The following is a 23,164-nucleotide window of genomic DNA, read 5'->3' on the forward strand; positions in this document are numbered from 1 at the left end:
GCTTGTAGGATTAATTCATACATTCCAAAATTAATTTCTGATGATCAAAATGGATTTGTTATGGGCCGCCAGGCCTTTTATAATACTCGTCGGCTTCTGAATATACTGTGGGATAAGCAATCTGCTACTGACCATGCCTTTTTATCATTAGACGCTGAAAAGGCGTTTGATAGAACAGAGTGGAGATACCTTTTTGAAACCCTTAAGAGATTCGATTTGGGAGGAGAATTTCTGAAATGGGTCCAATTGTTATATACGGAACCGATAGCCAAAATCGTAACAAACAATCAGATATCAAGGCCTATACAACTTGGTAGGTCTACTCGACAGGGCTGCCCACTCAGTCCGTTATTGTTTCTTTTGGCCATTGAACCACTTGCTATGGCGATACGCAATTCCTCTGAATTAACTGGAATAAGAATAGGTCAGGTCGAACATCGGGTATCATTATTTGCAGATGACATCATTCTGTTTTTAACTAACCTAGAGAAGTCGGTTCCGGCAGTGGGCGATGTTCTTCAGAATTTTGGGTACTTCTCTGGGTACAAGATTAATCAGAAGAAAAGCTCCCTGTTATTTCTAAATGAAAACAATCCTCATATCCAGACACAATTCACCAGTACCTGTGAAGGCTTTACCTACTTGGGAATACAGATTGTCCCTGACATAAAGAAAATTGTTCCCATTAATTATGACCCCTTGATACAAAAAGTTTCAGAGCTATTGGTAAGGTGGGATGGGATGCCGATTTCTATGATAGGTCGCATTAATATGTTGAAAATGTCAATTCTACCAAGATTTCTCTACTTATTTCAGTCCATCCCCCTATATACCCCAGACTCTATGTTTTCATCACTGAATAAACTTTTCTCCAGATTTATTTGGAACAACAAACGACCCAGGCTACGCCTCTCCCCGCTATACTTACCTTATGAGCGTGGAGGGCTTGGAGTGCCCAATATGAAGATGTATTATTGGGCAGCCCAGTTAAGGGCAGCTACTTGCTATTTTCCAACTAGGGAGACTCCTTCCTGGGTTAAAATTGAGAATACAGGGTATCCGCGGGTCCTTAAAAAGTCTTAAAACGTCTTAAATTTGCTTTTCAAAATTTAAGGCCTTAAAAATCCTTAAAAATGACAAATAATCCTTAAATACAGTTTCCAAAGGTCTTAAATTACCAAAGGCCCACTAAACAAGATTCTTTTATTTCTATAAAAATTTCGTGAATTTCTAGTTAGTGTTCAGCATTTTTTGTGTATGATGTTGGCGTAAGCGGAACCGTACACATTCAGCTGGTTGTGAAAGGGGGCTATTTTTAGATGAGCACATTAGCTGGTTAAGCTAGTTGGAGTTTGCGCCATGGGGAATGTTAATGGTAACTGGATGGCTAATCCCACGTTCGCGATGTGGTTAGCACCAGTTCCAGGCAATAGCTGGAAATTATAGCTTAAATTTAATTTTTTAAATAGCTTAAATTTGGTCAAAGTGGCCTTAAAAAAGGTCTTAAAAAGTCTTAAATTTGGCTCCCTTAAACCTGCAGATACCCTGGAATAACAATATAGGACTGCCATTACAATCTTATGTTTATTCAGATACAGCTAAAAGAATACTGAAAAATACAAAAAACCCTATGGTTAGAAATACGATTTCAATCTGGCACCAAACAAATATAGCTTTAAATGAAGAGTCACAACTGTCAGCTTTGTCGTCGATGTGTGTGTGTGTGTGTGTGTGTGTGTGTGTGTGTGTGTGTGGGGGGTGGTGTTGATGTTTTTTGTTCTGTTTTAATCTGAAAATCATAAACATATTTTGGAAAAAAGAAAAAGAATCGTTTACCCCCAGCCCTAGTGACCTCCGTGTTTGCCTTTCACTGATCTTTATTTATTTATTTTTTTTAAATACATGCCCTCTCGGTTCTTTTGTTATAATTTATGTTGTCTGTTTTAGTTGTCCTAACAAGCAGTCTAAAAAAATACTCAGTTCCACCACTATTTAAAAATAAAAAATAATTTCTGTATGTAAAATTGATTTATTTTTTTATCACTCAGTGGTACGATGTACAAGGAAAGAGGAGCAAATTAGGTTTGAGTGATTTTATTTTATTTTGCACTGACTAAGACTCAAATGAATAAAAAAAACTTGAATAATGTTGGTGAGTGACTCAAACTCAATTTAATAAATTGAACAGGGTTTTCCCCAGAAAATTTTATAAGCCACACTTTCCGCTGCTGTTTCTCACAGTATCAGCTGATGGAGGGCTCTAGTTTCGTTGCGCCATTCGTGTCAGCGGACACAGTAGGGTCGGGGAGGGGGGCGGGGCATGACTCTTATCCTGGCGGGTGGCCAAGCAAAGCCTAGCGATCTGCCAGGCATATAAAGCACTGGGGGAAACCCTGATGAATCAATTTTTACCGTCACTAATCCAAACAACTAATCTAAAGTGAGCTCAAACTTTGGAATAGAAACTTGCTGTTGGATTTCGTTTTCTCACCTTTTTCACTATTGACACATTTTCATGTCTGGTAGTTTGTCCCACCCATATTGATTAAACTGTTATATTTTTCGTTGCAGAGCAAGGCTAGTGAGCCTGCACCAGTACCGGCTCCCTCTGCTGAAGCGGGGCTGGTTGGCAGAGGCACTGAAGAAGGTAAAGGCAAAAATCTAATTTGGATGTATGTCTTGCGTGAACGATCTCAAACAAAATGGTTTGAAATAAACAAATACTAATAAGCCCACATAAGAATTATTAATCTATATTCTTTAAAACATGTGTTGTACATGTAGAGGTGTAGTCTGGTTACTTTTAAAAAGACATTAAAGCAAGCAACATTTTGAGGAAAAAAGATTTCAAAGGTCCGACCACTTTCTTTAGGATGCCTCCTAAAGCAGTGGTTCCCAAACTTATTTAGCCGCGCACCCCCTTCTATGTCCCGACCATGTCGACGCACCCCCCCAGCCCCCACATCAGGGCATGGCTATATATATATATATATATATATATATATATATATATATATATATATATATATATATATATATATATTTCAGCCATCAAGTTAAACAGACAGGGTTAAAAAAAATATGATCAACCTTTTCCCCCATCACTTTAATTTTTTAATAAGGGGGGTGCGTGAGGTGAAAAGTGTAATGGCTGCGGAGCTCAGAGAAGTCTGTCATATGTCACCATTAGCGTAGCCAGAAACTCATTTGTGGGTGGGCCTAAGAAAAAGTAAATGGGCACAATAAATGTAATTGAAAACAAGTATATTGTTGCGCGTGTGTCCTCCACATGTGCCCTAGCCTCATAATAACAGTGCGCCGAGCTTCAGCACTCTGGCCTGCGCACGCCGATATGTTCCGCATTTGATCTTTTTTAACGGTGTTGGAGGAATCTGAAGGTGGTGAATCATTCTGGCAGATTGGAATTAACACCCTGTCTCATGCAGGTGTTCTGACATTGTAAACCTCACACACAGAACATTGTGGATGTAACTAAATAAATCAAGAAATGATTCCCATTCAGGCTATTAACAGCGAGCTGAAGATCTGAAGTTCAGAGTGCGTCTGTCAGAGGTCAGACGCGTTCCAGCGGAACCACGGCTCACGGGTGCACAAGTGAGCACATCTGGGCTTGGCAGAAGTAATTTTACAACATTGGTTTAAATAGCGCCAATAACAAGACGCGGTGACTTGAGCGGCTCATGGAGCTGTGCCGCGCGCGCGCGCGCACACACACACAGATTCAATAGGCGCGCACGCTGCGCAAACTCCGGCAGCTTGAACGTAGCTGAGTTCTTTCATAAAGGGAGCCGGTGCAGGAAATCTGTGGACAGATGGGAGTTAGATCCAACTCGAGGGGGAAAACAAGGAATCTGAATTGTGCGGGGGACTTACAGTCTGTAGAGGGGGGAAAGTAGCTTGAGGGAGGAGTGGTCCGGTCTGGGCTGAGAGGGGATTCCTGAGACTGAGATCCAGAAGGGGAGACGTGGAGGGAGCTGAGTTTGCTGAGATCCAGGGAGCTTAGGTGGGCAGCTGGAGGTGGTTCTGGCCAGGGAGAAGCTGAGAGACAAGCAGGTTGGAGTTCCAGAGAATAGCCAGTCGGGGATGAAGGTGGAGGTTTGATCTGGTGAACGAGAGCAGGAAGGGTAAAATGCTAAATCCAAAATCCAATACACATCTAAAATCTCAAAAGGTCCTAAGAGCTCGAAAATACGGTGACGAGGTGGCTTAGAAGGTACCCAGGTAGAGTAATCATCCAGCGAAGTGTAGGAGTCTCTCAGCTGCTTAAATACCCCTGGCTGGCTGATGAGCAGATCTGCTGCAGCTTGGTTAACCTCCAGACACGCCCACCTGCAGAGGGAAAACTCAAGAGAAAGGGAGTGACAGCAGGAATACACCTCAGACCGTGACACACGTGTTTTCATTTGGTAAACACAGCCACATTTTCACATGACACACACATACCATTCATTGCTTAAACACAAGTAGCCTTTGGGTGAACACTACCAAGAATGGAAAGAACACTGAAGAGCAAAACTGAAAACACAATTGTCGAAAGGCAACACAACGAATTACACACTGAATGCAGGGTCCGAAATTAACACTCGCCACTCGCCAAATGCGAGTAAATTGCTCCAATTGGCGAGTAAATTTTTGAGCTCTACCTGCCACCTGGCGAGTAAATATTTGCACCAAATTAGTTATGTTTATCAGTCATCTTCCATGGATTTCTGATACTCCTCCCGCCTGCGTGCAACGTACACAAACATACGCGAAACGTGAGCGCCGCACCCAACGTCATTTCCACCTATCCCATTCATTCAGGTTATCAAGTTAGCAGTTAGCTTCGTGTTAAAACTAGTGGTGAAATGTGGCGGTTTTTAACTGGAGTCAGCCAGCCTTCCAAATGAAAACTCGTCGAACTGGAAGAAAAACCACCAGGACCAGTGGCAACCAGAAGATTTTGTGAAAAGTGGCGAACTGGAGGTGGCGGAGTCGTGAGACAGGCTATATTATGATGGCCACGTAGTGTTGCTGCCTTTCACAGACAACTGGCCCTCGGCATTCTTCAAACATCCAAAAAATGCCCATACTTCCGACTTTGTCTTCTTTGAGGGATAATAAATGTCCCGAGTGCCGTCTCCTCTGGCTATTATTTCAGCTTTAGCTTAAAGAAAGTTTTGGTCGTAAACAACAAAGTGCGCATGTGCCGCCGGCAACTTCCAGATGATACGGTGGCTGGTAAGGGTCACCGCGCCTACACCGCAGCCACGGTAATCCACCGAGATAATATATATATATATATTTAAAACAAGACGGTTATTATTATTGTCAACTTTTTTACCAGGTTTTACGCTACACCGGTTACCGTGACAACCCTAGCCCTGACACACTTTCAGATATTCCCATGGTGCAGCTGTGTTCTCCAGAGATCAAGGACTAGGACCCAAATGAGGCTGTAATGCTTTGGCACAAAGACGGTGTCAGAAGCAGGAGGCCAGACTTCATGGACAGAGAAAACAAGGAGTCTGACTAGATTTCAATGAAAGAGTTCATAAAAACATCTCTAAAAATAAATAAATAGTAAAAATGACAAAAGAGTTGTTTTCCTTATTAATTGATGTTTTAATTATTTTGTCACTCTGTTTGGAATCAACATAATATAGAATAACATGCTTTAGGTAGATCTAAATCATTTAGAATTTTGGCCGGTAAAAAATATGCTTGGCCGGTAGATTTTCATCATCTACCGGCCAACTTGGCCGGTGAGTAGAAAATTTAATTTCGGACCCTGCTGAATGTATGACAGTGCCCACTTTTCTCTGAGAGAAACATTAGCCATCACACAAATTTTGAGACAAAACATTAATTTTTACAGTTAACACCCCCCCCCCCCCCGCCCCCCACACACACACACACTCACACAAATTTTGAGACAAAACATTTTATTTTTACAGTTAAACCCCCCCCCCCACACACACACACACACACACAAATTTTGAGACAAAACATTTTATTTTTACAGTTAACTCCCCCCCCCCCTTCCCCCAAGCATAATCATGGGCATCATGCCGCCGGTCTCTGTCTGGCCAGAGGGCCTCATCAACATCACAGGCGATGTCCTACTGGTCCAAACAGCTCTGGAAGTACCGCCCCGAGTGCCTCATGAAGCCCTGACAAGCCTCAAAGGCCACATCTCTACAAGGCTCCTCCATGGCTTGAAGCAGTGGGACACCTTGCTCTGTGGATTCCTTTCGAACACCTTCCACCTCCAGGCTGAGAACAACTCCTCAGTGGGATTGAGGAAGGGGGAATAAGGTGGATGTTATAAAATGGAATACCGTGGGTGGTCCTGAAACCACTCATACACCTGGGTGGCCTTGTGGAAACTTACTTTTATGCTGCAGTCTAGGGCTGTCGCGGTAACCGCAAAAATGAAATATCGCGATATGAAGAAGCCCACCGCGCTGCATCATGGGCCACCGCGATTACTGAACGTGATTCAACTCAATGATGCATGTTGAGAAGGATGGCTGCACTGGTATCAAAACGAAACGTTACTTCGCTCCTTTGGGAGCACTTTGGTTTTCAGTACGTCAGCTGCTGCGCAGCCAGAGTCCTTGGCCGAGACAGAGCTGCCACCAGCGGCAAAAAAATAATAATAAATGCTCGGAGACCTGCTGAAGTCCCGGACAAGCACTGCTTCTGCAACCGTCCCGAAGAGAGTTTGAGCCGAGCTGGAGCTCACTCGCTACCTGCAGGAGGAATGCATCCACCCTAAAGAAACCTCCCTGACATGGTGGAGCAACAACCGGGAGAGATTCCCTTTGCTCGCCAGAGTCGCACGCAAGTACGTGTGTGTTAGTGCAACGAACGCACCATCCGAGAGGGTTTTCAGTGTTGCTGGAAATGTTGCCCCCCCTCTCAGATCCTCTCTCAAACCGTATATGGTTAACATGCTGGTTTTCCTTGTAGGTAACAAGGACGTGACCGAGCTATAAAGCACCATCATTCGTGTGTAGTGAAACGATAGTGCGCCCGCCCCCCGGCCCGCGCGCGCCCGGTACATGTAATTTTTTATGCTTTATTTTAAACAACTAAACAAAATGGGGACTTGTTTCTTATTTGTTAGATGCTGCAGCCAAATTTGCATTTAAAAGTTTAACCTCCTGAATTTAGTTGTTTTTAAGTTCAGTCGGACTCCGACTGTCGGAGAAACAAACGTTACTGCGGTTGTTACTGCCCTTTGATCTGCATTCAGTAAAGTGTTATAAAAGAAGGCACGGTAATTTTTAACCTTTTTTAAATGTGTAAACATTATGTTTAGATAGTACTGCAATTAAAAAGGGCTGCAATAATATCGCACACCGCAATATTAAGCCACCCTGAATCACCGCAGGGGGAATTCCTCAACCGCGACAGCCCTACTGCAGTCCCTGATTGCAAATTGCTCGCCAGACCCGAAAGTTTGGAGATTTGAATATTTGTGTGTTGTTGATTGAAGCTTTGAGAATTAATGTGGAAAGTGTGTGTAAACCTGAAAATTGTGTGTTGTGTTTTGACAGCAAGGTAATGTGAAATTGACATCAGAGTGTAAAGGAGGAAAATCAGAGTTCTAATATGATAAGGAAATCTTAAGTAGTGATAAATTGAGTCAAGCAATTGGGAACAGAAGTAGAGGTTGTGAAAATTGTGCCTCATTTTTGCTTTTTGAATTTTAGCAATCGAAAAAAACTGTAACTGCTACAAGTTCTGTGTCCAACGTTTCAATTTCACAGTCTGCCAAAAGTAAGTGAAGCTAACAGCACTTGCTTTATCCAGATGTGTAGCAATACACGTTTTAACTTGTTTATGAATCTGGGGTATGGTCTTGTTGACAATGTAGTGGCGGCTGGGGGCATAACGTAGCGAGGCTCAAGGTGTTCAATTAAGCATCTAAACCCGACATTACTCACCACCGACGGGCTAGTCATCAAGCACAATAAACTGGCATATCTTCTCTGTTAGGGTTAATGCCTTTTTGGTATCTCTCGGGAGATTCTCATGCTTTGCAAAGGTTTCAGGCAGCGTTTGTTGTTTAACGCCAGGGAATTGTTTCTTCGCCTCCGTGGTCTTGTGAAAATCCTCATGCAGCTTTGTGTGATGCTTCTTCAAATGCGCAATGAGGTTCGATGTATTAAATTTCCCTGGGTCTGTCCCACAACGGGAAACTTCTCCATGACAAGTGTTGCACTGAGCATCACTGTCTTTTTCGTTCTTCAATGAAAAATACAGTTACAGTTTTGACACATTTTAACAAGCTTCCTCCGCGCCGTGTACAGCACTCTCACAAAGGTTCGGCAGATATGTTTACATTTTTGCCGCTGCGCGCCTTCAGTGTTAGGGAAAGGAAGGGAGGGGCTGACGCGATGCTGCTGTCAGGGTCTGTCATGGATTTTATCAATATGTTTATCAATAACCCATTTCCTGTAGTCGGAGAGAGGAGACAATGATCAACAAGTCAAACAGTTATAACTGTGGCAAGATGCACGGGGGGGGGGGGGGGGGAAGAAAGAGAGGGGGGGTGAGAGAGAGAGAGAGTGTGTGTGTTTGTGTGTGAGTGGCTTGTGTGGGTGTGTCTGAATGAGTTCTGAACTAGTAGGCATGCAGAGAGGAATAGAGAAATACCTATTACATTCATTTGATTGAGTCCATGATCAAGAATTAATAAACATAATTTTATCTCTAGGCTCCACAGTAGCAGCGACGGACGGCTGGTTTGACTGGCTCTGAGAAGCGTTAATCAGAATTTGCAGTTCGCGTTTTTTTTCCTTCTACCAATCGCATAGTGATGTCTGGGCTTAAAAGCAACTCATTAGATTCATAGTTATTTGTAACAGTAATGCATTACCATAAATAGTAATGTGTTTACCAACATTGGTTATGTATACTACTGATTACAAAAACACCCCTAGGTATTTTGTCTTCTCTTTTTACTGAATATTTTTATGTTATATATTTCTGCTTGGTTCACTGCAGTTTCAAGGAAGAGAGAAGAGATGGATGAGAAACCTCTGCTCTTACATTTCCACAACCATCAAATGAAAGACGGAGGTGTCCCAACCAGCAGCTTGGCTGGGCAGATGACAGCAAAAGTTGGTGGAGGAGCAGAAACTAGCAAGAACCTAGATCTGGACCCTAATGAAAAGACGTCTGATTCTTCAGAGATTGAAGTTGGTGGAGAAGATGAAGATGATGTGAATCTAGACTCTGAGCGTTCAGACTCTGGGCCAGAACCTGGAAACGGAGACCATGGCTGTAATGAGAACAAGTCTTCGAAGTCAGATATTAAGACAGTCAACAAATCATTTAGCTGCCCTGTGTGTGGTATACGGTTCCTCCACAAGTGGTCTCTTCAGAAACATGTGAGAGTGACAAGTCATTCAGCAGTAAAGTCTTCAGAGTGTTCGGATAATACAAAATGTGTGAAAGAGAAGCAACATGGAGGCTCATGCAGAAAAGTCCAGAAACAACCAAAATCATTTTGTTGTGATGACTGTGGAAAAAGATTTAGCCATAAGTCCAATTTAACCCATCATATGAAAGGCCACACCGGACAGAAGCCTTTTGCCTGTGAGCTCTGTGGATACAGATGTACCCAAAAGGCAAGTTTAAACAGACACATGAGAGTTCACACAGGAGAGAAGCCTTTTGCCTGTGAGCTCTGTGGATACAGATGTACCCAAAAGGCACATTTAAACAAACACATGAGAGTTCACACAAGAGAGAAGCCTTTTGCCTGTGAGCTCTGTGGATACAGATGTACCCAAAAGGCACATTTAAACGAACACATGAGAGTTCACACAGGAGAGAAGCCTTTTGCCTGTGAGCTCTGTGGATACAGATGTACCCAAAAGGCATATTTAAACGAACACATGAGAGTTCACACAGGAGAGAAGCCTTTTGCCTGTGAGCTCTGTGGATACAGATGTACCCGAAAGACAAATTTAAACACACACATGAAAGTCCACACAGGAGAGAAGCCTTTTGCCTGTGAGCTCTGTGGATACAGATGTACCCAAAAGGCACATTTAAACACACACATGAGAGTCCACACAGGAGAGAAGCCTTTTGCCTGTGAGCTCTGTGGATACAGATGTACCCTAAAGGCAACTTTAAACAAACACATGAAAGTCCACACAGGAGAGAAGCCTTTTGCCTGTGAGCTCTGTGGATACAGATGTACCCAAAAGGCACATTTAAACACACACATGAGAGTCCACACAGGAGAGAAGCCTTTTGCCTGTGAGCTCTGTGGATACAGATGTACCCAAAAGGCAAGTTTAAACACACACATGAGAGTTCACACAGGAGAGAAGCCTTTTGTCTGTGAGCTCTGTGGACAAAGATTTCGCCAAAAGACACATTTAAAGAGACATACGAGCTTCCACACAAGTGTGTGTGTGTGAGTGGGTGGAGGAGTGTTGTGATGGGGTTTTTATTGTCAGGCTGTTTTTAAAATTCTGGGGATGGGAGGGTATGTGGGGCCTTTTTAATTTGTTAACACTTTGAGTTGCATGTATTACAGGATTAAGTGGTGTATATAAATAAAGTTGATTGATTGATTGATTGATTGATTGAAATGCAGGGCCATGAACGTGAATACCAAAATCAACAATATGGTGTAACCATCAAGCTTGGAGCAGATCTTTATCTTCACCAGGGTTGAGACATGAGTACCTATTGTTACCATCACGCCATTGAAGCCGGACTTCGTTGTGCTCTAATAGCAGTTAGTCGATGATGAGCTTGCAGTGGGATAGATGAATCCAAGATGGCCTCTCGGCAATCTTTACAGCAGTGGGGTGGTAAGGAGAACTGGAAACGTGCCTTCCCACTTCAGGCAGCGCCAGTTGTCTCGTTTCAGCACCTTAATCAGAACCCAATTTCCTGATTTCACGACCTGTGAGGGCGATAAAGCACACGAGGGTTCTGGGAGATCATTGTTTATTTTGACTTGTTTATCAGTAAACAATTTAACCATCCAATCTGCTAAAGTATTTTCTCTGCCACTGTGGACCACAGGATTCATGATATGGGGAACAGGAAATCTTCCATAAACCACTTCAAATAGTGTTGGTCCACCAGAGGGAGCTGTTACCCTCATCCACAGTTTTACTAGTGATACACTCTGGCCATGGACGGCCTGTCTCAGCCACTGTCTTAGCCAATCTATTTTTAATCGTTCCGTTTGTACGTTCAACCAAGCCGGCTGAAGAGGGGTGATAAGAACAATGATGTTTCAGCTCAAACCCTAAGGTTTCAGAGCACCTGGTCAATTCCTCATTCACAAAATGTGTCCCATTATCTGATCTAATAACCAATGGAATTCTGTAAGTTGGCAAAAAATGATTGCACAACACCTTTGCCACTGTTAAAGCGTAATTTTTCTTTGTGGGATATATATTTCTGGCCACCTGGATAAAGCATCTATTACCACTAAACAATATTTTGTTTCTTGCATCTGTGATAGTTCAATAAAGTCCATGTGTGAAATGGATAATCAGGTGTTGGGAAGTGTCCCCGTTTTGTTCTTAATCGCCCTTGAGTAGGAATGGGTACCGAATTCGGTAGTTTTTAAGGCACCGACCGAGCACCGATTCACTTAATTTGAAACGGTGCCTCGTTTTGGTACCCGTCCTTAATAACGAGAACTTGCCAAGACAGCTGCGCATGCACAAGAGCGTTATGTCTTCGGCCGCTGCGAGCAAGTTGTAAACAGAGCAGCATGGTAGAAAGAACGCACGCTAAAGCTTGGGTCCACTTCACTAAATGTGATGGGTAACTGGGTGATGAAACCAGCGACAACGATCTAAGTGAGACATCCTCATCTTAATCTGCTCCGGTAGGTAAATAAAATGTTTAAGATAATGGTAGCTTGATGTTAGCCTCCGTTTCGCTAATGGTGCGTTCGCTTTCTCCTCGGAACTCCAAATTACCGACTAGAAGAACATGAATGCGCTCTAAAGTTTGGCTTCACTTTACTAAAAGTGACGGGTGACTGGGTGAAGATAAAACCAGCGACAACGATCTAAGTGTGAGGCATCATCGTTTTAATCTGCTCCAGCAGATAAACTGTTTAAGATAACGTTAGCTTGATATGTTAGCTTCCATTGCCACCGTTGTTATCAGCTGATGGTGCGTTCGCTTTCTCCTCGGAAATTCTAGCTTCCCAGTAGGAAAAATCAAATGAAAAGAGACGGCAAAAGGAATGAAGATACACAGTAAATTTAGTTCACAGTAAAGATGTTTGCTTCAGTTTAATTATCAGCTTGTAAAACTACAAGGACAATGTTAAAATACAAACAGTTGAATGTTATTTATCGTGATATTTATCAAATATGGTTATATATTGAGAAAAATATATATTTAATTATAAAAGAATGAAAATATAAAACGCTCAAAAGTATCGAAATTTGGTACCGTTAAGTACCGGTATCGATTCCTAGGTACCGGGAATTAGTACCGAATCGATTCAAATGTCAAAGGTACCCATCCCTACCCTTGAGCGTTGTTTTTCATACAGATTACACGTTTTCTGCAATAGTCATTTGCAAAAGTAGAAAAATGAATAGTGTGGAATGTACTATTGATTAACTGAGCCATCCCCCCCTTCGAGACATGAGATACATGACTCATAAGAACAGCAGTGGGAAACAAAGACTTAGGTAAAATAGGTTTGTTATTTACATGCAACACATCATCACTATTTACAGGTTTAAATCTAAGCCAGGTCCGCTGTTCCTTATCAGGAACAGAAGTCTGTGTCTCATGGAGGATGTCATAAGAAAGTGTTTCGGAGCAGTAACATGAAGCTCCAAAGGTGAGAAGCATGAAGACTGCAGCCGTAGCTGCTTTATCTGCAAAATTATTGCCTCTAGTAGTGTCAGAGTCATCTGTTTGATGTGCAGGGCATTTGCACAGAGATAACTTGCATGGGAGTTGCACAGCATCCAGAAGCTCCAAGATCCTTGAAGCGTGAGTCAGCTGTTTACCAGTGGAGGTGACCATGCCTCTGTTTTTCCAAATCTGGGCAAAGTGGTGCACTGAAGATCAGTGAAAATGTTTATGTCTTGTCCTGAGTGAAGCTGGCAGGCTCTAGTCACAGCTACTAATTCAGCCACCTGGGCAGAGCAATGAGAGGGCAATGGTTTAGCTTCAATGACTGATGTCTGAATGGTCACTGCATAACCAATTAAGTTTTTTCGAGACACATCTTTTTTAGCTGAACCATCAACATAGAGATATAGTCAGGCTGAGGAGTGTCTAAAACAAGGCTGCCAACTCGCACGCACTGAGCGTGAGACACACGCATTTGACCCTCTTCACACGCTCTCACGCCACACCCCTGTGGAAAGCCAAAACCATCAAAATACGCCACTTTTCCAACCCGTCTAGTTAAGAGATGGCAAAAAAAACGTCGCGAAAACTCTCCCAGAACTCCGTATTTGACGCCGTTCTTAACGGTCCTTGTAGAACGCCCGTAAAATACGTTTTTTTCGGACATTGAAAGCCGTTTTTTACGTCACCTTAATCCCAGACGCGTTCCCTGTGTGGGTGGCGTAAAAAACGGCGTTTGGTACGGACATTGAACGCCGCTTATTTCGCCGCTCTGTGACACAAAACGCCGCTTTTAACGCCACTTTGTGACAGTTTTCACGCGTTTAAAATTCAACTTTACTCTCATTTATGCAGAGCCCTCTCCATGGGTTTCTCATCCACTTAATTTAAACTCCAGTGACCCAATGAAAGAAGAGGAGGTTGAGGCAGCACTAATTCTCTATATAAAAGTGCTTCAGAAAAAAATCACTAATGCGCTAACAAACTATGTCTTAAACGTTCAAATTTGAAGTACAAAATCATCGCAAGTTGTAAAAATATAAATCTGTCTTTACCTGAACCATCATTTCCATCTGTTGCAACACGCATGCGAGTTCTCGTCTTCGTACATGCACGCGTGTTTTGTACATAGGGGTGTGTTTGGCCGGGGGCTGTGTTTTGTACATGGGGCGTGTTTGGCCGGGGCTGCGTCTGCAGCTAGGTATTATTGGCTGTGTTCGAGATGAGCCAGTTCTGCGCAGATTCGATCACCGGTGATCGGCGCGCAGTGCGTGCCGGTTAGATTTGTGTCCCAACTTGACGCCGACTTGCTCTGACATCATGCATACGTAGGCAACGATATACTCGTGAGATCAAGGCGGCCGCAGATTTTGGAGCAAGGCATTGCAGTTGCTCTCCACCGGCTGCAAAACCTAGGGGATGACGGGAAACGCCTGGCTCTTACCTGATCTAAGATCTGATTGGTTCATATTTTGATCCAAACATCCGGTGGTAGAACATGAAATGTTAGTTGGTCACATGTATTCTGTAAATCATGTAACGTTGATGATGACAACTATATAGGCCATAAAGAGGAATATGTTTTGTGTTCTTTTGTCACATTTCCTATGAGCACACTAAACCTACAGCTGATAACCTTTACTTATTATTACAGTCATGTCTTCATATACAATATATGATATCCAGAAGCACATGAGGATGTGTTTCAGCTGCTAACAGGCACCATAATTACAATTGAAAATTAAACAAGTATGAACTCTTAACGCGATATCTTCATCCATCGTCACCCGTGAGCTACACATGTAGGGAAATCTGTCCGACTTAAACGCCGGCTTTCAGCCACTCCCCCTGCTGCTTCCGTCTGCTCTCGTCTGTTTTCCAGGTGAGGCGCAGCTCAACTCGAACACGGCCATTGCCTCTATAACCAGGTTACTGGTACGGAAGCCTGGAAAGGCCAAAATTCCTCAAACGTTTTTCCTCCTACTGGCTGATATGAATTAATATAATACAATAGAGTAAATTATATTAGTCCCACAGTGGGGACATCCACTCATTACAGCAGCACACACACTTAGAGACACAGATTACAGTAAAACTGACTGCAGCCATGTTTGATAACTTCAATAACTTCATGCTGATGACCACATGAACATAATCCTGTGTTTAATGGATGCAAGTACATCATGAAGTTAGCTTAACATGATAGATTGTTTTTCTTGGAAGGAAATAATAACGGTTAATGTTATGAATGACATGATATTGCCCACCCCTAGATGGCATTTAAAAATAATTACATTAATTATCATTTAAAGTTCCTGTGTGACATTTGTGACATGTAGCTGTAACTCTTTACTGCAGATAGATAGATAGATAGATAGATAGATAGATAGATAGATAGATAGATAGATAGATAATGTGAAGAAGTTCAGGAGAGTTGGATGTTAAATTGTCCTCACGAAAAGAAAATTTGTGTTAAACAAAGGTCAGTTTCCTCTGTAAAGTCAGAGGATTAGGGCCACTGAAAAGAAAAGAAAGAGAATTCTGACTTTTTCCCCTCAATTCCCTGTCAGAATTCCGAGATTAAAAGTCATAATTTTGAGAAAAAAAGTCAGAATTCTGAGAAAAATGCAAGAATTCTCTTTCTTTGATTTTTTTCTTGTCAGTGGCTCTAATCCTCTTCCATACAGAGTAGAAATGAAAAAATAAAATGTAGAGCACAAAATGACCCCGTCTCACTCTTTGAAATGTTCAAAAGTTGGCAGCCCTGGTCTAAAATGTCAACACGTGGTTTTGTCATTTCATTCATGAGTGTTTTGCAGCAATAGTGTTCTCCATCCATGTCAGTAGGTAAAAGTGAAGCTGGGTTCAGGCTTCCACAGCGCACTATTTCAATATGTGACTACGACAACGATGTAGAGACAACGCCTTCATGTGCCTCTCTGCTGCATCCACAGAGAGAAAAAAGTCTTTGGAGTAGTCAGGCAAGGATAGAACAACATTTGTTTGTAGAAGTTTTTTTTTTACTCCACAAAAGCCTTTTCTGCCTCAGGAGTCCAACTGATTTAGTCATATAGAGCTAGGTCTTTGCCATAAATGATAATCTGAAGTGGCGACACCACGAGTGCATAATCAGGTATCCAGGTTCTGCAAAAGTTGCAGAGACCCAAAAATGACATCATTTGTTTCTTTGTTACAGGTTTAGCTGCGTCTTGAATAGCAGTTTTCCGAGTATCTAAATAAGCTTTTCCTTCACCGGAAAGAGTGTGACCAAGATACGTCACTGAAGGTCTCCACAACTGCAATTTTGAGAGTGAAACCTTGTGGCCTTGTTCATAGAGGTGTTGCAAGACCTGTAATGTGCTTTCTTTACAGTGAGCTTGTGTGTCAGATGTGATCAGTATGTCATCTACATAAAGTATCATCTGAGTGTGTGCAGGAGGTACACAGCTGGACATGGGATGCCCTGAGTGCTTGTGTGTATTCATGTGGACTGTTAGCATACCCCTGAACTAACCTTGTGAATGTGAATTTTTTCCCTTTAAACATGAAACCGAACCAATGTCAAGAGTCTTATGTAAAGGTACTGAGAAAATGCGTTACTTAGATCAATAACTGAACCATTGTTTGTCTGGGGTAATTTGGCTCAGAAGTGGAGGACTTGAATGATCAGTTACAGACTTTAAGGCAGAGAGGAAAATTATCTCAGCCTGACCCAAACAAAGTCTTGTTATCCGAATCTGACGCCATGGCAGCCTTCAAGATGCCAACAACAAACCCCCACGAAGGAATGCAGACAGATGCTGTGAACCCCCCCCCCCCCCCCCTTCGGATTGGTGGACTTCAGCCTAGCGAGGTCATCAACCTGCAGGTGTCAATGTGCTTTGCGCTCCTCCCAAGATCTCCCTCCCACATGTGACTACAGTGGCTGAGCGCCATACAGGGCTGCTTCCGCTTGGGAAACAGGATCCCAGCCCCCCCGCCTCCCTATCGGAGTCTCATGTTGTGACTGTTGATGTTCGTGCTTATATGTTTGAGGCAGTTTTTTTTTTTTTTTTGCATAGCAAAGCTAAGCCCTGCCGGGAGTAACTCTGGTATGCCTTTTTTTTCCCTCCCCCAATTTATCCTCATGTAATTCCCTTTTCATCTAAATGAAATGAGCGCCGTTCTGGCTGCTCTCGTGGACTGCCTGTATCTGTTTTGTCTACGTGTGTGTGTGTGTAACCTTGGTCAGGCTGTGCTGCGGAGTCAAGTTCCTATGCTCTGGGTCGCTGGAGCGCTGGCAATAAAGCTTTTTCTGATTCTGATTCTGAACTGTGTGTGGGTTGGGCACATCAGATGCCACTCGGACTATTGACTGGTTCACGAGTCTCAGGTCCTGTACAAGCCTCCACTCATTCCTGCCACTTTTCTTAACAGGAAAGATAGGAGTATTACATGTTGACTCAGGAGAAAGTCTGATGATTCCTGGCTCAAGCATGCTTAGAATTACTGGCATTATACCGTCTTCAGCCTCTTTGCTGATTGGATACTGCCTTATTAGTGGTCTGTAGTTTGATTTTGCATGCACTTGAACAGGTAAACAATCCTTAATCCTACATCCGTAGGACCTTTGGACCATAAGTCAGAAGGAATATTTTCAAGTTCAGGAAAGTCCTCCAAAACTTGCATACAGGAACGTATCGACGTCTCATTCATGCAGGTGTGTTTGGGGAGAAACCTTCAACTTCCAGCCTAGTGTAAATCTACATGTACCAGATAGTGAACTGCTCTTCCAGCCATCAGAGTCATCATTATCAAGGTCTGTGTCCATCGCACAAGCAAGGACATGACCCAAGCTTTTCCAAGGGCGGTTTGGTTCTTTCAGTATAGATAAATGTGCGGGTGTCACGTGGGAGAGATTGCGTTGTTCCGGAGACAAGATAACCGAACAAACAGCATTCCCGGTTGGTGTGACATACAAGTGCCGGAGGGTGATAGAATAATCTCTCTTCTTGTGGAACTTAGTGTCATAGGTCATGTCAGGTCCAGGTTCTTTTTTGTATCTTGAGTGTAACATGGAAATCCTCAGATGGCATAAGATGAGATATTCCAAAACAGTCATAATTCTTCTCTTTTGATTTGTCAAATGCCAGCTTAGTTAACTCTTTAGCTACAGAGGTGGATGTGAGGTCCAGAGACCACCAATAGCGGGGTGGTCCATCACCCTTTAAGACAAATATGTCTTGTGTGTCAGGTGGGTTTATTTCAGAAGTCATGCCCTTAGGTGTGCAGACAATTGAAATACCCATTTTTACCATGAGATCCCTACCAAGAAGATTGACAGGGCAGGTAGGATCAATTAGAAGGGCTACTTGTGCTTCCCTTCACATTACTTTGTGTTAAACATTTACTGGATTTGTTAATTTGTGCTGTTTTGCATGGCCAGCTGCAGTTTTTATGAGAATCTTGTCAGATGAGAAAGCAGCTTCAGGGGGAGTTGATGTAAGAACTGTTCTGCAGGCCCCTGTGCCACATAAACAACTATAAGGCTTTCCATTAAACAAGATAACGCGTGTGGGAGCCTTGGAGAAATCCGACCATTTTTTGAGTGCAGCAAAAATTTCAACGGTCATGTCATCTTCACCTCCTCCCTCAGTTACAATGTCATCTGGCTTTGGAACTGTATCCCATGTCAGCCTCTGAGTCTAGCCATGCCTGAAACCCAGGATAACGATTATTAACACTGTTTGGGTTATCAATAATCTTGTCATCCGTGACATTTGATGAGTTGTGCATGCAGTTACGGCTTAGATGTCCCTTCTTGTGGCAGATCCAGCAACTAATATCTCTGCCATTATAGAATCCTCTACCTTTGCCTCTGGGCCTAGGATTTTTTCTGCCTCTTGATGCATAACGTGACTGATATCCTGCATATGCTACTGTGTCATCTGAGCTAAGGAATATGTTGTTTGTACTGGTCGAGGTCATGTTTTTCGTAGCGTGTGTAGCTTTCTCCACTGTGTCTGCAACAAACCTCGGTCTGTGGACCCAATATTTCTCTACAAATGTATGAACTGGGGGAAGCAAACCGTCCAAAAATGGCTTTTTTAATTCCTGCTGATAAGCTTCTCTCTCGTCAGCATTAAAAGGGATGCCTGAATTGTATTTGAACACAGGTTCCAACCTGCTTAGAAAATCTGACGGGGTTTTATCAGGTTTCTGCTTAACTTCACTAATTTTACAATAATCAGCTGTTTTTCTGAAAGCTGTCTTTAACCTGTCTAGTAAACAGTGTTGGGCAAGTTACTTCAAAACTGTAATGAATTATTTATTACTTGTTACCCTCATTTTAAAGTAATTCATTACATTACAATATTACTGATGTTAAAATGTAAGGCATTGCACTACTTTTCCATTACTTTAAGTTACTTTCACCAAAACAACTTCAGTATGAATCTGGTCTTGTGACGCTCAGTGAGCTCATGACATATGTGGAAGGTGATGTGGTGTCTGAGCTAGGATTGCTGTTAAAAACAGTCAGATATAATAACAGTGCTTTAAAATAATTGTTTATTAAATAAAAGCAACAACAATCTGTGCTCTCAGCACTCTGCCATCTTATATTAATTGAGCAGGGAGTGAGGTGGTGGGGGCTCCAAGCCTATAAATGCCTTGGTCCTCAAATTCCTTGATACGGCCCTGGATGTGGGACTGACTTCTGGGGTGATCTGATTCTATCACTAGTATAAATATTAAATGCTTATATATTATTGCTTTTCACTGGTAAAAATGTGTATTGAGGATAAATCTACCTATTCTTTTTCTTTTCAAGCACTTTGTTTTGTTTTCTTCATTTTATTTGAATAATTTCCTGCCCTTTCTCTCACTAACCTTCCTGCATGCTGCATGTTTTCTCCGTCTTCCAGAAAAACTGTTTCCTAGATTTCCTAGTTTCTAACTAATCAGCCAAAGGGATCTACCCAATGCAAAAAAAAAAAAAAAGCTTAATATGCGCTGCGCTCCAGCAGCAATGAGTTGAAATTACTGGGGCACAGATAATGAACTCAGCTGAAAAGTACATGAAGTACCAGAGATATGGGCTGATATAAACGATCGCAAACAAATTACTTTGTTTTGGTGGAGCGATTTTGTGAATATAACAGCGGCCGTGCGCAGGATGCAGCTGGAGTATTTGAGCCATTACTGCTGCGTCCTTTCTGCTCATAGAATGCCTGCAAAGCTGAGTCCATAAATGACGTAATATATGTGGATACTGGATCTTTTTTCAGGCTTCCCGCAATTTGAATTTTTAGGAAACCCACATCTTGATTCTGGGTTTAAAAATGCATTGTAATTACCGCGTTACTGACAATTGTACCGAGTAAATATTACCATTTTCTTTCCCTGTAATGCCTTACATTACCACATTACAGCAAAAAGCAATGCATTACAGTAATTAATTACATTTGTACCGCGTTACTCCCAACACTGCTAGTAAACCATCTAGTTGTTGTCACGACGTGCTGCGGAGTGGAGCGGAGGAAAGGCGAGGATCCAGACCGGGGAGGAAACAGGCAGGCAGGTAGGAACGATTAACAAGGGTTTATTAAGCACGCTGGACAATGATACAATGACACCACAAGGAACACAGAACAGCAGGGGTTTAAATACATGAGGAACGGGAGCTATGGTGATTGGGAAACAAGAGGCAGGTGGGAGCAATTAACGGAGACACAGACTACAACCTAGGAGAAGACAGGACAGGGTGTGACAGTACCCCCCCCTCAAAGGGCGGATCCCAGACGCCCACAGGAACCAGGAGCAGGGCGGGGGGAGGGGGACCCGGAGGGAGGGATCAGAGGACGATGGAGAGGCGGCAGGGAACGGCAGAGTCCGGGGGCCGGCGCCTGCGGCAGATGAGGCGACGGGCCCTTGGAGGCCGGTGCCTGCGGCAGAAGAGGAGGCGACGGGCCCTTGGAGGCTGGCGCCTGCGGCAGATGAGGAGGCGACGGGCCCTTGGAGGCTACGGGCCCTTGGAGGCCGGCGCCTGCTGCAGAAGAGGAGGCGACGGGCCTCTGGAGGCCGGCGCCTGCGGCAGAGGAGGAGACGAGGACGAACTCTTGAGGACCTACATCTATGATAGAGGAGCTCTGCAGGCTGGACCGGCAACAAAGTCTCTGCAGGCTGGACCGGCGATAAAGTCCCTGCAGGCTGGACCGGCGACAAAGTCCCTGCAGGCTGGACCGACGACAAAGTCCCTGCAGGCTGGACCGGCGACAAAGTCCCTGCAGGCTGGGCCGGCGACAAAGTCCCTGCAGGCTGGGCCCGCGACAAAGTCACTGCAGGGTGGGCCGGCGTTGCCCTCAAAACCACCATCGGAACCGGAGACCGTGGAGACGCCGGGCTGGACGGAGCGTCGGCCTCTTGAGTGCAAAGAGCATCCCCAGACGAGGTGACATCATCGGACAAGCCGACTTCAGAGGACGAGGCGGCGACGTCATCGGACGAGCCGGCGACGTCATCGGACGAGCGGACTTCAGAGGAGGAGGCGGCGGCAACGTCATCGGACGAGCCGTCTTCAGTGGAGGAGGCGGCGGCGTCATCGGACGAGCCGTCTTCAGAGGAGGAGGCGGCGGCGTCATCGGACGAGCCGACTTCAGAGGAGGAGGCGGCGGCGTCATCGGACGAGCCGACTTCAGAGGAGGAGGCGGCGGCGTCATCAGACGAGCCGACTTCAGAGGAGGAGGCGGCGGCGTCATCAGACGAGCCGACTTCAGAGGAGGAGGAGGCGGCGTCATCAGACGAGCCGACTTCAGAGGAGGAGGCGGCGGCGTCATCAGACGAGCCGACTTCAGAGGAGGAGGCGGCGGCGTCATCAGACGAGCCGACTTCAGAGGAGGAGGCGGCGACGTCATCAGACGAGCCGACTTCAGAGGAGGAGGCGGCGACGTCATCAGACGAGCCGACTTCAGAGGAGGAGGCGGCGACGTCATCAGACGAGCCGACTTCAGATGAGGAGGCGGCGACGTCATCAGACGATCCGACTTCGGGGACATCATCAGAGGAGGCGGCGACGTCATCAGACGAGCCGACTTCGGAGACGTCATCAGAGGAGGCGGCAACGTCATCAGACGAGCCGACTTCGGGGACGTCATCAGAGGTGGCGGCGACATCAGAGGTGGCGGCGACGTCATCAGACGAGCCGACTGCGGGGACGGCATCAGAGGAGATGACTGCGGGGACGTCATCAGAGGAGACGACTGCGGGGACGTCATCAGAGGAGACGACTTCAGAAGGAGAAGGGGCGTCGACTTCAGAACGGGAAGGGGCGTCGACTTCAGAACGGGAAGGGGCGTCGACTTCAGAACAGGAAGGGGCGTCGACTTCAGAACAGGAAGGGGCGTCGACTTCAGAACAGGAAGGGGCGTCGACCACCATCGACTTCTGATCCAGGGGCGTCGGCTTCTGGTCCTTCGATTTTCGGACCGTCGACCTCTGGACCGCTGGCCTCTGGACCGGAACCGGAACCGTCTGCTTCTGGCCCGGAGGAGTCGGCTTCTGGTCCCTCGACTTCTGGACCACCGAGTTTTGGACCGGATCCGGCTCCATCTGCTTCCCGGTCGGTACCCTCCGTCTCTCGGCCCGCTCCGTTGGCTTATGGGCCGGTGCCGTCTGCTTCTGGGCCGGTGGCAGAGCCGCTGCTAGGAAGGCTTGGAGCGTTGAGGAGAGGTGGGAGGTCAGCTCGTCCAGCTGTAGCTCCCTGAGGCTGAGCGTCCAACGGAGCTGGGCCAGCTCAGCCCGCTGACCGGCGAGCTCCGCTGGGGGAACCCCGTGCTCGCTCCTCTGGCCCTGGGACGAGGAGGATAGGGCGTCCAGGTGAGACTCCTTGCGGCTGAGGAGCTCGCGGAACCGGCCGAGCTCCGCCCGTTGCTCCATCAGCCGGGCCGCGATTGCTGCTCCTCCCTCTGCAACCGACGGAGGCTCCGGTTCGGCAGGAGACGGGACTGGTGGTCTGGTCGTGTCCGAACTGCCGCACCGGGCACGGCCAGCGGCGGGCTCGAAACTCCCTCCCGAAGCGCTGGGCTGTGGTGGCTTCCGGCGTCTCTCCCCACACCGTGGACCGACTCCGGGGGAACAGATCGCCAGCTTCGTGCCCTCATAGCTGGAGCGATCTGGCAGCGGCTCCCGGTCCAAACATGCCTCCGGTTCCGAGAGGACAGGGAGGAACGCTGCGGCCGAAGGTCGGCGACGCCGGCGGCGGCGAGGCGGAGCTGGGGCAGAAGGAGATGGAGAAGCTGGCCGGTGG

General features: G+C 45.2%; 3 protein-coding genes across 6 annotated transcripts in view; 1 reads left to right on the forward strand and 2 right to left on the reverse strand.

Moving 5' to 3' along the window:
- Positions 1-11,542, forward strand: part of LOC139063611 (gastrula zinc finger protein XlCGF57.1-like) — a 29,804-nt gene extending 18,262 nt beyond the window's left edge. The window contains exons 3-4 of the mRNA XM_070545991.1: positions 2,572-2,647; positions 9,019-11,542. Coding sequence (XP_070402092.1) covers positions 2,572-2,647; positions 9,019-10,448 — 1,506 coding nt within the window. The 3' untranslated portion in view covers positions 10,449-11,542. The remainder of the gene's footprint in view (positions 1-2,571; positions 2,648-9,018) is intronic.
- Positions 3,031-5,899, reverse strand: LOC139063661 (uncharacterized). Of its 3 annotated transcripts, XM_070546256.1 has the most exons (3): positions 4,239-5,897; positions 3,895-4,123; positions 3,031-3,823 (listed from the first exon to the last, which is right to left on the reverse strand). In XM_070546256.1, exons 1-3 carry the CDS (start codon positions 4,422-4,424, stop codon positions 3,798-3,800), a joined length of 441 nt encoding a protein of 146 aa, XP_070402357.1. In that variant the 5' UTR covers positions 4,425-5,897; the 3' UTR covers positions 3,031-3,797. The 3 variants fall into 3 exon arrangements, with proteins under 3 accessions (XP_070402357.1, XP_070402356.1, XP_070402355.1); XM_070546255.1 differs by having other exon boundaries at positions 3,031-4,123; positions 4,239-5,899; XM_070546254.1 differs by having other exon boundaries at positions 3,895-5,899.
- The window catches only part of LOC139063595 (KAT8 regulatory NSL complex subunit 3-like), a 103,565-nt gene continuing 90,916 nt past the window's right edge, over positions 10,516-23,164 (reverse strand). Inside the window, exon 20 of one of the 2 annotated variants that reach the window (XM_070545941.1) lies at positions 10,516-10,942. In XM_070545941.1, coding sequence (XP_070402042.1) covers positions 10,832-10,942 — 111 coding nt within the window. In that variant the 3' untranslated portion in view covers positions 10,516-10,831. The remainder of the gene's footprint in view (positions 10,943-23,164) is intronic. The other variant, XM_070545949.1, reaches the window with a different exon arrangement.

This window comes from Nothobranchius furzeri, chromosome 17 (assembly GCF_043380555.1).
Source record: "Nothobranchius furzeri strain GRZ-AD chromosome 17, NfurGRZ-RIMD1, whole genome shotgun sequence".
Lineage (NCBI taxonomy): Eukaryota > Metazoa > Chordata > Actinopteri > Cyprinodontiformes > Nothobranchiidae > Nothobranchius > Nothobranchius furzeri.